We start from the raw sequence: 15,175 nt of genomic DNA, 5'->3' as shown, positions 1-15,175 counted from the left end.
TGTGTCTTTTTTACCTTTTTATTTCTGTCGACTATATTCATGTTTTTATTGAATATCACTGGCTTCTGTCTGATTGTCAATTTATGTTAAATGTTTTTTCTCTTTTTTTTTTCTCTTGTGTGTTATTTATCGGTTTGAACTAAGTTACTTACTCAATTTAGAGTAAACTGTCCTTGTAAATTTTATGTTATATTATTGACTAAAAGCACACCGTACACGAGCCTGGCTCTCACGGTAGTGGCTAGAAACATTTTTGTTTTATGAATTTAATTTGTACTTACATTTTATCTAAATAAAAAAAAATAAACTCTAAACATAATATAATTAGATTTTCTATTCCCTTAAGTATACCCTATCGTCCGTTCAGTCTGCAGGGTCATTTCACTTGCACTCTATATATAAACATAATTGAAATAGTACTTAGAATTCTTATCGCCTCTTATTTAATGTAATATTGTTTCTAGTTCTAGGGTTAGATTGTCATATTAATAATATTTCTCGAAGATTTGACTATGTTGTCAGTTTCAGCGAACAAATGAAGGGTTCAGAACCATAGTGGGCCAAGCGCCATTTACTAAAACCGTAGAAAACAAAGGTTAAAATGACGTTATTACCATAATTCAATGGCAATATATAGCAAGTAATATAAAGTAAAACTAAATGATATGTCAATCTTCATTAAACTATGGTATTCACTTAACTTTAATCCTTGCTTTCTCCGTTTTTAATAAATGGCGCTTGGCCCGCTAAGGCTCTGAACTTTTCAAATGAACATTAATCTATTTGACTACTACTACTACTACTACTACTACTACTACTACCACCACCACCACCATCACCACTACCACTACCATTACTACTACTTATAATCATCATTATTCACAGACGCCTAATAGGAAAAAGTGACTTTAAATATGATTTCTATTGTGGTTAATCTAAATTTATTCGTTCGTTCTAATACTCCTTTAACTGTCTTCATCGGCACTGTTTTATTGCGTATAGTATAACAAGATCTCTCTCGCGAGTGAAAGATGACCGGAGTTTTGTAATAATCGTACATACTCTTCGCTTAACTCAAGAACTTCCTGTTACTCTACCTTTCTTCCTCTGTCCGCCCTAACAGTGTACACGCCGATACTTTTATATTTTATATTCCTCTGGATCTAAGAATTGCAGTTTCAAATCTGGCTGAAAACGAAGGACTTTTCTGACAAAAATTCAACTTCCTCCATAATGGAAGCAAAGTTGGAAGTCATATGTCACACTAATAAGGAGAGGACATGCTCTGTATATCACCGAATGGAATAAAATTGTGTGAGATGAAAGTACAAGACGCACTGTTTAAAGTCATACCTGATATGGGTGGCCAATGACCCCTCGTTTTGAAAATATTGGCTATTGTTTGTGACATACTTCCGTTAGGTGCTCAATAGGGAAGCATAATACTGTGTAACAGCGTAGCCCATATGGTTGGTTGCTGAGTTGTTATTCAGGTAACCTGAGTTCGAATCTTAAATGGTCCTACATTATTTTCTTTTAATAGTGATTAATATTGTGATCACAGTTATCTATTTACATACCTATATCATATTTCTCAATGTATTGAATGCTTCATTATGTTTTAAACAAATTACTAATTACTAACATTGTATTGTAAAGGATAAACAATGAAATACTGCTCACGTAGGAAGGTAAAATGTGTCACTGGTGTCTGTTCTATTTCTGTAGCAGTTATTCCATTTCATTTTGTACCCGATTAATTATGATGTCATAAAAAGACACGAAACATACATATTTCCTGCACCATGCACAGCAAATTAAAAAAGGTTGTCCACAGTCACACACATATCCTTCACATTCACAAACACTTCTCATTCGTTTATTAATTTTGATGCATATCACGCATATTTCAACATGGCTTTGAATATACGAATTGACAACTAAAAGTGAATAATAATAATAATAATAATAATAATAATAATAATAATAATAATAATAATAATAAGCTTTAAAAAATGAGAAGGCATTAGGATTCGAACTCGGGTTGTCTGGATGACAACTCACCATCCAACCACATGAGCTACGCCGTTACACAGGTTAAGGCTTCCCTATTAGGCACCTAACGGAAGTATGTCACACAATAGCCAATATTTCCAAAACGAGGGGTCATTGGCCACCCATACCAGGTATGACTTTAAACAGTATGTCTTGTACTTTCATGTCACAAAATCTGATTTAATTAGGTGATATACAGAGCGTATTCTCTCCTTGTAAGTGTCTGGAGGATATAATAATAATTATTCAATTTACCTATAAATACCATAAAAATCTATCATTCGGCCACACTTTCTATATTCAGGTGCAGATGGCTCTATCGGCTAGCATCTTATGGCACCTTGTGGTGTGTGAAAGTTAGTACGGTGTGTAAACTTCCTAAAGATTGTTAAACATCCCTCAATTATTGCAGCCACTACCCTCGTCTATTACTACATCATCAGGGTTAATGGATTCCATCTTACCACTTCAGAAATGAAACTGAATACTGTACACTGTCAAACTGCCGGAGTTAAGGGAGGAATCTTAAAAAAAATATATCTTGTTAAGTGATTATCTAATTGCACTGTTTATAAATAATACAAATTCGGCTATGTTGGTTTATGAAATAAATGAAAAGATAGAAAAATGTGCAGAGTGATTCAAGAAGATTTACCATCCCTTACGGAGCTTATTTCCGAAGACATTCTGAGCAAAATATGTCATATAAACATGTGTCCTAATCTCAATATTTTCAGAGTTACACTAATTTGAAGTTGTAAGTAAAATACCTCTTTTCTTTAGTTTTAAGGGTAAAAGATATTACAAATTGAGAATGAACCATTCAGAAGTATAATTTCTTTGATTGGCTACTGTTCTGAAGCTAAACTGTTTTGTTAATAGTTCATTCATTCATTCATTTATTTTATTCCATAGATCTTACATGAGCAATGAAGCTTTAAGATGTGGAACATGTCAACATTTTACAATATTACAATTACAATTTTTACAAATTTTTATAGTTTTACAATTTAGTAATTTTCTACAATTTTTACAATTTTGTACAATTTTTTTTACATTTTTTTTACATTTTTTTACATTTTGGCGAGATGTAGTGAGATGAGATGAGGTCCGAGGATTCGCCAAAATATTACCCGGCATTTGCCTTTTCGGTGGGGGAAACCTCGGAAAAACCCAACCAGGTAATCAAATCAAAGGGGGTAATCAAATCAAAGGGGTTGATGTCAAGGACTCGCCATAGACCATCCGGCTTCAGTCCCACGGCTGGGGAAAACCTCCGAAGAAACCAAAGTCCAAAGGGGGGTCCAACCCAAGCCCGAACGCAGCTCCGGATCAGCAGCCCAGCGAGTCTGTCGACTGACCAACATCGATGGCTCTACTAAAAGTATACAATACATAGCCAATCAGATTATTAAATTTACAAACGCAAACGATCATTCATAAGTTGAGCTATATTATAATACAAAACAATTTAATTAAATTTAAGGCATAAACAATTCAACCAGTTGTGATATACAGAAATTGATAATACATATCATGCAAACTACTTCAAATTACAAACAAACAATTTATCAGTAGAGCTATATAGATTACTATTCAATTTAAAGCATATACAATTCATCGGCCAAATCTATACAAATATATACAATACAAAGTAGCATACTTTCATTAAGCTATACAAATTTGTGCAATTAATATCAAGTAGATTAATTCAATTTATAATCATAAACAATTCATCAGTTGAGCTATACATATTACCATTCAATTTACAGTAGGTCTGTATACAATTCATCAGTAGAGCTACACTGACTAGTAATCATTTAAGAACATATACAATTCATCAGCCAAACTATACAAACATATACAATCAAATTAGTTCAATTTACAAACTTATTTTCGTTAAGCTATACAATTCATATGAAGTAGATTAATTCAATTTATAAGCTTAAACAATTCATCAGTTGACCTATACAGTATACTATTCAATTTACAGTACATACAATTCATCAGTTATGCTAAACAAAAAATACAATACATAGTAAACAGATTAAGTCAATATAAAAACATATTTTAGTTGAGCTATATAAAATTGTACATGTCATTTAAGTAGAATAATTCAATTCACAAGCATAAACAATTCATCAATTGTGTAGAAGGTATGAGTATGTAGAAATTTGGTTAATTCTTTTCTGAACCTTTTCTCGTTGTTCTTCAAATCTTTAAGATAATTAGGCAGTGCATTGAAGACTGTTATACATGAATAGCGAACTCCTTTTTTAAAACAGCTTAGACTAACAGAGGGTAGATGAAGATCTGATTTATGTCTTGTATTAAAATGATGAATGTCTTGATTAGTACTGAATTTATCTTGGTTCTTAATATACAGCATCATTACGGAAAGAATGTATTCACAAGGTAAAGTCAAGATTTCTAAGTTTCGGAAAATATTTTTACATGAGGTCCTTTTATGCACACCGGCCATTATTCTTATAGCTTTCTTTTGTAAAACAAAAACGTGTTTAGCTTCAGACGAGTTACCCCAGAATATTAAGCCATATTTCATTACAGAGTGAAAATATGCAAAGTATGACATTTTGAGTAAGTTTATATCACCAATAGTAGATAAGGATCTTAATGCATAACAGGCAGAGCTCAATTTACGAGTAATACATTCTATATGCGTTTTCCAGTTCAAGTGATTATCCAATTCTAAACCAAGAAACTTTGTGCTTATAGATTCTTTGAGATGAGTTCCATTTAATCGAATACTGTAGGAAACCTGAGCACTATTGTGTGTACTAAATTTGACTGCACTGGTTTTATCAACATTAAGTGCTAGTTTATTTGCATGGAACCATTCATTCATTAGATTCAGCACTGTATTAGAAGTGTTTATAAAATGATCGTATTGTTTGCTTGAAATAATTACACTTGTATCATCTGCAAATAAAATTACATGGGATGAATTGTTTATGGTCAAGGCTAAATCATTAATATAAACAAGAAACAACAATGGACCTAAAATTGACCCCTGCGGAACACCATGTTTAATATTTCTAAATTCTGAATAAGTAACTTTATGACTATTTGGTACATTTATTTCTACTTTTTGTTTTCTATTTGATAAGTACGATGTAAACCAACCCAACATCTCATCTTTAATGCCATAAAACTTCAATTTTTTTACTAATATACTATGGTCTACACAATCAAATGCTTTAGCCAAGTCACAAAAAATCCCACCTACATGTAGTTTCGAATTTAATGAATTTAGTATTTCATCCACCAAACTAAAAGCAGCATTCTCTGTCGATTTTTGTTTTCTAAATCCAAACTGTTCTAAAACTAATATATTGTTGGACTCCAGGTAATGATATAATCTATTATACATAACTTTCTCAAACACTTTTGAAAATGTTGTTAATAATGATATGGGTCTGTAATTAGCAATAGTACATTTATCTCCCTTTTTGTATATTGGTTTTACTATTGAATATCTGAGTCTTTCTGGAAAAATACCACATTGCATTGACAAATTGCATAGATAGCTTAACGGAGGGGATAATATTTCAGAACAAGCTTTCAGAACTTTACTTGGAATTTCATCATATCCAGAGGAATATTTTGTTTTTAGTTGTTTTATCACATGCATGATTTCTGCTGCGGTAGTGGGAATAAATTTGAGACCTAAAAACTCAGTGTTAAATGCATCAGTTAGGTAACCAAGTGCAGCATCTTCTGCACAATCTTGAATGTTTAAGTTCTGAATAATATTTATATAGAAGTCGTTAAAATGATTTGCAATTGATTTTGGGTTATCTATTTTACTATCATTGATTTTAATGCAAGTAATATTTTCACTCTTTGAATATCGATTATTTTCATTTTTAATAATATCCCAAATAGTTTTAATCTTATTATCTGAATTTTGTATTTTTTCATTCAGATACATTTTCTTTGCATCTTTTATAACTTTTGTCAAAGTTTTACAGTAATTCTTGTAGTAATTAAGAACATGAGGATCATCACTATTCCTACTCATTAAATATAGATTCCTTTTTCTAGCACATGATATTTTAATTCCCTGAGTTATCCACGTGTTTTTACTTTTACATTTTTTCACCACCTTGACTGGAAAACATTCATTGAAATAATTCGTAAATGTAGTGAAAAATGCATTAAATTTAGTATTAATATCAATGGTATCGGTACTATATACATTTTCCCAAGATTCATTTTGTAGACATGTATTTAAATGATGAAGAGATTCAGCATTTATAATCCTTTTTTTTATTTTTAGATTAACACTTTGGAATTTTTCACTCATATTGAAAACACTTAGAATTTGTGCATCGTGATCAGACAGGCCATTGACTAATGGTACTGTTGAATAGGAATTCAATCTACTTTTATCTATAAATATATTATCAATGGCAGTACTACTTCCAGCTTGTGTTCTGGTTGGAAAACTTACTGTGTGACTAAGATTATAAGTTTCAAGAAGTGAGTTTAATTTTCTTTTACGTGAGCTTTCTGATAGATAATCTATGTTTATGTCACCACAGATTACAAATTCGGTATGTGGTTTATAAAGTCTTTTCAATAATGAATCTAAGTTAGTTGTAAATTTCTTATAATCTCCCATTGGCGCCCTATAAACACATAAGATAATTAAATTTGATATCTCATAACCAATTTGTATTCCACAGATTTCAATATCTTGTTCAAGGCAAAAATCAGATATATCAATTTTACTAAATAATAGATCCTCTCTGATAAAAATACAGGCACCCCCTTTTTGGAAGACATGTCTACAGAAATGGGAACCTAATACATATCCATGTAAAGACAGTTGTAGTATTTCCTGTTGCTTCATGTGATGTTCAGTTATACATAATATCTGAGGTTTATGCTTTTGAGTTGCTAAAGAAGTGATCAATTCATCAGTTTTTTGTTTTAATCCCCTAATATTTTGATGGAAAATAGTGAAGTTACTGTGTTCATTACTAGAAACATCAGAGCATTTACAATTTAGTTGAACTTGTTTCAAACACCTTACCGGTGGGAGGTTTAACCTAAAAAAGGAGAAGCCCTAGCATTAACTAACACAGGAATATTACAACTCTGCTTTTTAACATGGCTGCCTCTGATGCTATTAGCAATAAGAACCGAAAGGTGCTCCTTGCCTCTACCATTCAGATGCAGGCCATGTGACGTATATTCATACCTTCTTATAGGGCTTACATCTATCAAACCAATGTGTGATGCCCCAGGTCTCATCAGAGCCCGCTCAAGCCGCATATTCACGCTCCGCACCCTCCTGTGAAGATACGGCTTGTCGTACCTGCTGAAAAGACTGAGAAATCCCACATTGGTATGGCTGCTCATCTCAATTATGTTGTTGACATCTTTCTCAATAGAATAGTTACAATCGTTATCAATACTATTACCTGGCCCACCCACTATAACTACATGATCCCTCTTAGAAAATTCTGAACTCAATTTCATCATATCCTCAACAACATTCTTGAGAGGAGCATTAGGCTTACATACACTAGATACTTCAAACTCATCGCCCAGTTTCGACTTCAAAAGTGAGGAAATACCTCTTGCATGGCTGCTTCCTAAAATCAATACTTTACTCCTACAATCATTAACCTTATCTGTTTTCTGACTTACCTTTACTAGTGTCGATACTGGGTCTGAGTTCTCCTGATCAACATTCATTGCTTGAAGAGCACTGAATTTGTTGGTCAGTTTGATTGATGCAGCATCATCCGCAGAGAAACGTCTACTCCTAGATTTGGAATTCTTCGGTTTCATCCAAGTGTGAGATCTCTCTTTATTCGAAACACTAATGCTATCCTTCAAAGCTCTCAATTTATTAATTTCACACTTTGCCTCATCTAATTCCAATTCTAGGGCTCTGATTCTCTCCAGTTGATCGCGCATCTTTCTATCATATATACAATCACTACATTCCCAACTACCTTTGTCAACAAAATTATCAGGATCTATATCTATACATTTCCAATGAAAACAGAAATTACAATTATTACATACCAATCCTTTCACTACAATCCTTCTACAACTACGACAGTTTCCAGACAGAGCAGCCATAGCACACATTATGTATATACTGTACCTTATTTACAAATTCAATTTCACTCACTTTTCAATTTAATGTACTTACGTATATTAGTTTTAGGTTATTTCTACCCTTTAGTATCACCACACTATAATATTTCAATAGGCCAACACTACACTTTATCACTTCACTATACCACACTTTTCGACGTTGAAACTACACGACACGTCACTGCACTTATATTTCGGTCTAGATGAAACTTCACTATTTATGTTTTAAATTATTTCTACTTTGAAGTATCACCACACTACAATATTTCAATGGACCAACACTACACTTTATCACTTCACTATACCGGTACAACACTTGTCGACGTTAATCTACACGATACGTCACTTCACTGCACTTATATTTCAGTCTTGATGCAACTTCACTATTTATGTTATTTAACACACGCAATTTCTTAACCAACAATAGTATTTATATTGAAATGTGCTATTAATAATTTAGCCTAGTCCTTGTTAAAATATGTAAACACGTTCTATATTAGTGTTATAATTAAGCCTACTTATGTATCAATTAAATATTTCAACTTTACAAATAACAAAGAGCCTTAAAATTAGTCAACTTATGAGTTAAGAATTACTCAAGTTAAAAGAAGAAAAGGTCGGGAATAGTGACCAAAGTGTTGATTTGAGGTTAACTGTTTACAATATGGCGATTTATGTTGTGTATGAAATGCGAAGTATATTATTACAAAATTGCGTGGAAAATGGATGTTATGAATTTATGATTTATATATCAAATGATTAGTGAGTATTTTAAGTATCTTTAAATATGATGCTATGAATATATATATGAGAATTGTGTTAAATATGAGTATGAAAACACAGAGCTGCTTTATGGCAATCTTATCTCCTCAGTCACTACTACCAACAGATGTACAGATTTTGTTTTTCAATTTTTAACCAAAAATTACATCATTCTTACGCACTTATCATAACAATTGTTACAAATCATACGATTTCAGGAACATGATTCTTTACAATTTAATTATGCATCCTGATCTACAGTCTTAAAGAATTTACAAGAGTAGCGCGGTTTGTAACAATTGTTGTGATAAAATATGCGTAAGAAAATGTAATTTTGTAGTTAAAAATCTAAAAAGAAAAATCTGTACGAAGCAACTATGGAATCCACAACACATTTCTAGCTTAAGAATATTAGCTAATTAAAGGAATGATAGGTTAGTCCTGAATAGTTCATTCTTTATCTGTAATATTCTTTTACTCTCAAGAATAATGGTATTTTTACAAACAACTTCAAATGAATGTAATTCTGAAAATATTGAGATTAGGACAAATGTTTATATGACATATTTTGCTCAGAATGTCTTCGGAAATAAGCTCCGTAAGGGACGATAAATCCTCGTGGATCTCCCTGTATTTTATAGTTAATACGTTTTTTTTAAGGAGGAAAGTCGATCGAAGTACACTTAAAAGACAATACGTTCTGAAACTGAAAATATATTTATTTCACCAAAGCAGGTAAACCTAAAATGAAAACACTATTGTCACATCCTAGCGACAATGAAATGGACTGAAGATATTTCCTAGCGGCAGGTGTAAAGTTGAATGCTATAAAAGAAATGAACAATACGTCCCTTCTTTAGAGTTTGCTTGGCTGTGTAGATATGCCTTATAAAACTCAATTTCAATACGCTCGAGCTGCAAATTGTAGGAATTGCTTTTTAGTGTAGCCATTGCGGATTTATGTGAAAGCATTCCTAACACGATGATGTGTGCATAATAAAATGTATGCTAAGAAGTAATAGAAGCATTTCTGCGTTCTTTGTAGTTGGATGGAATGTTCGAGGTTATTTTTTTTTTTACGATTTCGTTTATTTCCTTCAAAGTGCCTAGAATTTATTTTCTGCCTTGAATTACAAATACACTGCATGATATTTATCTATAAAGTGCACGTAGCTGCACTATGACATTTGATATCAATGCGTTGTTTCGTTCCATGCGGGATTATAACAAATTTAAAAGAAAATAATTCTACAAGCTGCTGGAATTTTTCTTTTCGTGACTCAGTGAAGATATTATGTTACACGAGGATCAACTTAAAACACCTTCTACTTATATAAAATCTGCAGTACCTCTTACATTTTCTCAAGGAGCCAACAATTCTAAACAAAACATGCCTGGAATTTCTTGATGTAGTATTTCCAAGACGATGGGAATTTACGCAAAATCTTGAGATAATGTTGGTAAAACGTTCACACGAATGAAAATACTAATGGGCTGGAGCGTAAATTGAAACCAGAAAGAGATAATAACCAATCATGAAGGAATGATGATGATGATGATGATGATGGTGATGATGAAAAAGAAGGCAGGCCTACTTCAATTTGGTACAGAAACCAGATCATTACAACTACATATATTCTTATTACTACTTAGCTATTAATAACACTTCTTCCCATCGCTGTAGAATAACGGTTAGCATTTCTGACCGTGAAAGGAGTGAATCTGGGTTTAAATCCCGGTTGGGGCAAGTTACCTGGTTGAGGTTTTCTCTGGTTTTCCCCTCAACCCATTAAGAACAAATGCTAGATAACTTTCGGCACTGAACCCTGGACTCATTTCGCTGGCATTATCACCTTCATGTGCCTTAGAAGCTAGATAGCTATTGCAGTTTGATAAAGCTAAGTAATCTAATTAAAAACATCACTGCTACTATTACTACTGATGTTCCTCGCCTTAGCTGCATTACCTAAGTCTCAATTATTTACTAATCTTTTAAAATGTATTCTATTGTCTCCTTGAGTATGCGCAATTATATCACTCCCACATTATATACACTTAATATGTCCCGCGTATATACTTCAAAAGTTAGTCCATCTATCATTTTCATTTGATCATGAAATATCGCAACGCAAACAGATGCCAATCACATGTGGTGTGAAAGGATGTCGAAGTTTCAATGACTTGACACCTAATTCTTGATGTACTCATATAAAATTATTAGTCATATTTCACTACAAGTTCATGCACATCCAACCAACCAGAAATAGGAACACAAATCGATGATATACGACGTCACACTGAGACAGGATCACAAAAGTGTAAAGATCTGCACGTGATGATGAAGCTGGTGACCTGTATGTCGCAGACTCGCCGCTGGACCTGTCGATGTCGCTGCTGTCCCGCGTCCTCATCAGCACGTCGTCGTCCTCGTCGTCTCCACCGAGCGGCGGCGACACAGACGAGCGCAAGTCCGTGTCGGGGGAGAGTCTGTCCTCCTCGTCGTCAGCGGCGTCGTCTGCCGGCGACCTGCTGGACACGCTGCGCCACGACGCCTGCGCCGCACTGCTGCAGCCGTCCCCGAAGTCCCGCCCTCCGCGCGGCGAGCGGACGCTGCTGCCCTGCGAGGTGTGCGGCAAGGCCTTCGACAGACCGTCCCTGCTCAAGCGACACATGCGCACCCACACAGGTAATGCCACTGCTCTGCTCTCTTATTTTTATTCCTTTACCTGTACAGTATATTTCTAACTAATTTTATGCTCGACCATACCGAAATGTAATAATTATACACCTCGTAGTAGCCCTTTAATGCACCTCATTAAAGTAAACAATATTCATTATAGTTCAGTTGTTCAGCCAATGACAAATCACCATTGTACCATTATAAAAGCGCAAGTATCGATTATTCTCGGATATGCAATCGAAATATAACTAGCGAAAAGTCACGGAGGTTGGAAATCCAATACTGTCGCAGAAGGTTATGTTCTGTTACTATAATAATTAGCGTCAATTGTAAATAATATTGAAATAAAATCAATTTGTCATCTCGTTTTTCAATTCTAAATCAATTTCCAGGTTATATCAAGACTAATGTTCATGTTATTCTCTAGATTATATCAAGGTCAATGACATTCGTTCCTCGGAAAAAATCAATACTTTCGCATCTGCGCACATCTCACAATTTAGAAGGTCAGTTCCGCTACTCACTTCGATAATCATAACATGAATACTTATAAATAATTTCAAGTTAGAAATATGGTTGAGCATAAAATTCGTATGAAACTTGCCTATAATGGTAATTAAGACGCTCGTATGAAAATTATGAAACTCGCTTGCGCTCGTTTCATAAACAAACATACTCGCGTCTTAATTACTATCATTATAGGCTCGTTGCATAATGTACTATTATTTTTATATACAGAGTGGAACTGAACTAGCTTTGCAGATTTTCAGAGTGAATAGCTTATGTTGTATGTAACAAAACAAAAGCTGTAATATAATTATATTGGTGGAATGTTATAGTTTTTTTCCAGAAAAAATGTTTTTCTCAAATGTTTAACAACCTCTTATTCGGTAACTATTGCGAGTAGGATGGTGAGTTTTATCCATATCGATAGGAAATCTAATATATGATATGATATTTATTAGTCAAAAAGCGTCTATCATGTCATGGTGTACCTTCACATTTCTGCATTTAGGAAACATCATAACTCATTATTACATTATTTGCCTTCTCATTACTTTTTCTCATCGTCTACTTATCAGTTCTCTGTTCCTATAGTTCAAATCATGAATTTTTTCCACTCAACAGATCAAACACCACTTTTGTTCTCAACTGTCACCTTCGTTTACGTATTGAAACAAACCACATTACATTAACAGTATTGCCAGTAACTCATTACTACATTCACACTATTCTCCTTAATTCTTTAGTAGGCCTATATTAACACTATTTTCCTTTACTCTATACTATCTTGACACTATTTCCCTTTACTCTTTACTACCTATATTAATATCATTCCCCTTTACTGTTTACTATATTACCCCATTCCCCTTTACTCTTTACTAACATAACACTATTTCCATTTACTAGATTTCAAAACATTCGTCTTATTCCCTATGCCCTCACACCCATCCCTTTCTTACTTCATTTACTAATATATCCATTTTTCCCTCATTTCATCCCTTAACTCTTTCCATGTCTCTGGATCAATCTTTTCAACATTGTTTACTTCCACCATATTTCTGTCTTTATTGTTATTGATATTCTCTTCTACATTGTTACTAATTTTTCCCATCACTATTTGTTTTGCTACTGCACTCGCACTTTCTGCACTTTCTTCTTCACATATATACGGTATATGCGACATCTGCGCTCAGTGGTCATGCAAGATTGAACGCGTAGTACATTTTCTCTTTTATGTTTTAATTTTGTTTACCATACTAATCTATTATTTATTTTAATAATTATACAGGGAGGGTATAAAATCTGCACACATAAGCAGAGGCATACATTCCTTTTGTCCTTTTCCCTATATTCTTTTCCCCCCTTACTTTTGTCACCTATTTCTACATCTTCACTTTCCTTCCTGATGTTTTTGGCTTCGTTTTCCTCTTTTCACATCACCTTCTCCTTCTCCTTTTCCCTTCTTTTCTCTTCATCTTCTTCACTTCCTCTCACTTGTCTTTTTCATCTTCTCTTTCTTTTCTTCCTCATTCTTTTTAATTTTTCTCCTCATCTCTCTTTTTATTTCTTTCTCTTCATCTGTTTTCCTTCTTTTTCCCTCATCTTTTCTTTTTTCTCCCTGTTTCCTCGTATCATCTTCCTTTTGCATTTCCCACTCATGTTTTCCTTTTTCACTATTATTTTTCTCTTTTTTCGTCGCTTCTTATCTTCTCATGTCTTATTTACTCCCTCTCCTTCTCTTTTCATCTTTCTGGCCATTCCTTCTTTCTTTGCTCCTCATGTTTTTTTCCTTACTACTCAACTCTCTTTCCTCTTCTTTCCCATGTATTCAGACTTTACGCCCATCTGCTACATATTTTTACAGAGTAAAAGTGGTATAACTGCAATAATTTTAAGAACAGAATCTTTAGGTTATGAGTAACCAAAAAGTAAAATGTCATTTTGGTATTTGAATAACGATTTAGCAGAAAAAAATCATTTGTGTCTGAAGTTTGAATCTCATTTATGGTAAAACTATTGGGTACTGAGATGTATAAGTGGTAAGATATCAACGCTAAGAACAAGCCGATGTCATTGCTTCGAAAAACGCTTCAATTATATAATAAAGTACAAAATTAACTGATTAAAAACGTATTTACAGTGTGACGAAACCTTCAGGGAAATCTGGCATCGCTGCACTTAAGGGTTTCTCGGCAAGTGTACACTGTTTATCTGCGTTCTTACGTTGCACCTCAGCAGTAGCAAGTCTGTAGAATTCTAAAGGCGAAGTCAATTAGGGACAATGCTAAAATGTAGCCTACTAATCGTGAGTAACTAGATATGCTCTTAATTTATGGGGAATCAAGCATTGCGCTGTTGCAACGTATCCACTTCCAATCCCTCAATTGAAACTCAATTTTTTCCACAATCATTACAGATAGAGGAGCGATTATTCGAACTTATCTACTAGTTTTATTGATATCTGTTACTAGTTCAAATTAATACAGTTATACTGTAGTCTATACAGTCACGAAGCTCAATACGTAGGGAATATGCATCCATAGATAGTTGCTAACCACTCATATATCGCCTCATCACAGACAATGCAAAATAGTAGTAGCACAGTCTATTGTTCCTAGTACCCTCAACAACTCAAGCTTCGTGACTGTATATACTAGACTGTGGGTATACCTCTTTCACTTTGTGTGCTCCTCTTTTTGAAATCTTTATTAATGCAGTTAATGACGTGCACTAACGCTGTGTGCTCTTCAGGTGAGAAGCCCCACGTGTGTCTGGTGTGCAGCAAGGGATTCTCCACGTCCAGCTCGCTCAACACACATCGGCGCATCCACAGCGGGGAGAAGCCGCACCAGTGTCAGGTGTGTGGCAAGCGCTTCACTGCCAGCTCTAACCTCTACTACCACCGCATGACGCACATCAAGGTAAGCTAGCTTCCAACTAGATTGTTTATTTTAGTGACATGACATTCTACTGCGTTTCTTAACTCTAATATAAATAATTTGTGTAGTGCTCATTTTAAATAATTACAATTCGCCA

General features: G+C 33.9%; 1 protein-coding gene across 1 annotated transcript in view; it reads left to right on the top strand.

The window, feature by feature from the left end:
* The window catches only part of LOC138715267 (zinc finger protein ZFP2-like), a 647,197-nt gene that overhangs the window by 337,857 nt on the left and 294,165 nt on the right, over positions 1-15,175 (top strand). Inside the window, exons 4-5 of the mRNA XM_069848008.1 lie at positions 11,321-11,641; positions 14,891-15,060. Coding sequence (XP_069704109.1) covers positions 11,321-11,641; positions 14,891-15,060 — 491 coding nt within the window. The remainder of the gene's footprint in view (positions 1-11,320; positions 11,642-14,890; positions 15,061-15,175) is intronic.

Source organism: Periplaneta americana, chromosome 15, assembly GCF_040183065.1.
Source record: "Periplaneta americana isolate PAMFEO1 chromosome 15, P.americana_PAMFEO1_priV1, whole genome shotgun sequence".
NCBI classification, from domain to species: Eukaryota; Metazoa; Arthropoda; class Insecta; order Blattodea; family Blattidae; genus Periplaneta; species Periplaneta americana.
Note: the sequence above shows the minus strand (reverse complement) of the source record. Positions and strands in the feature narration are given on the sequence as shown.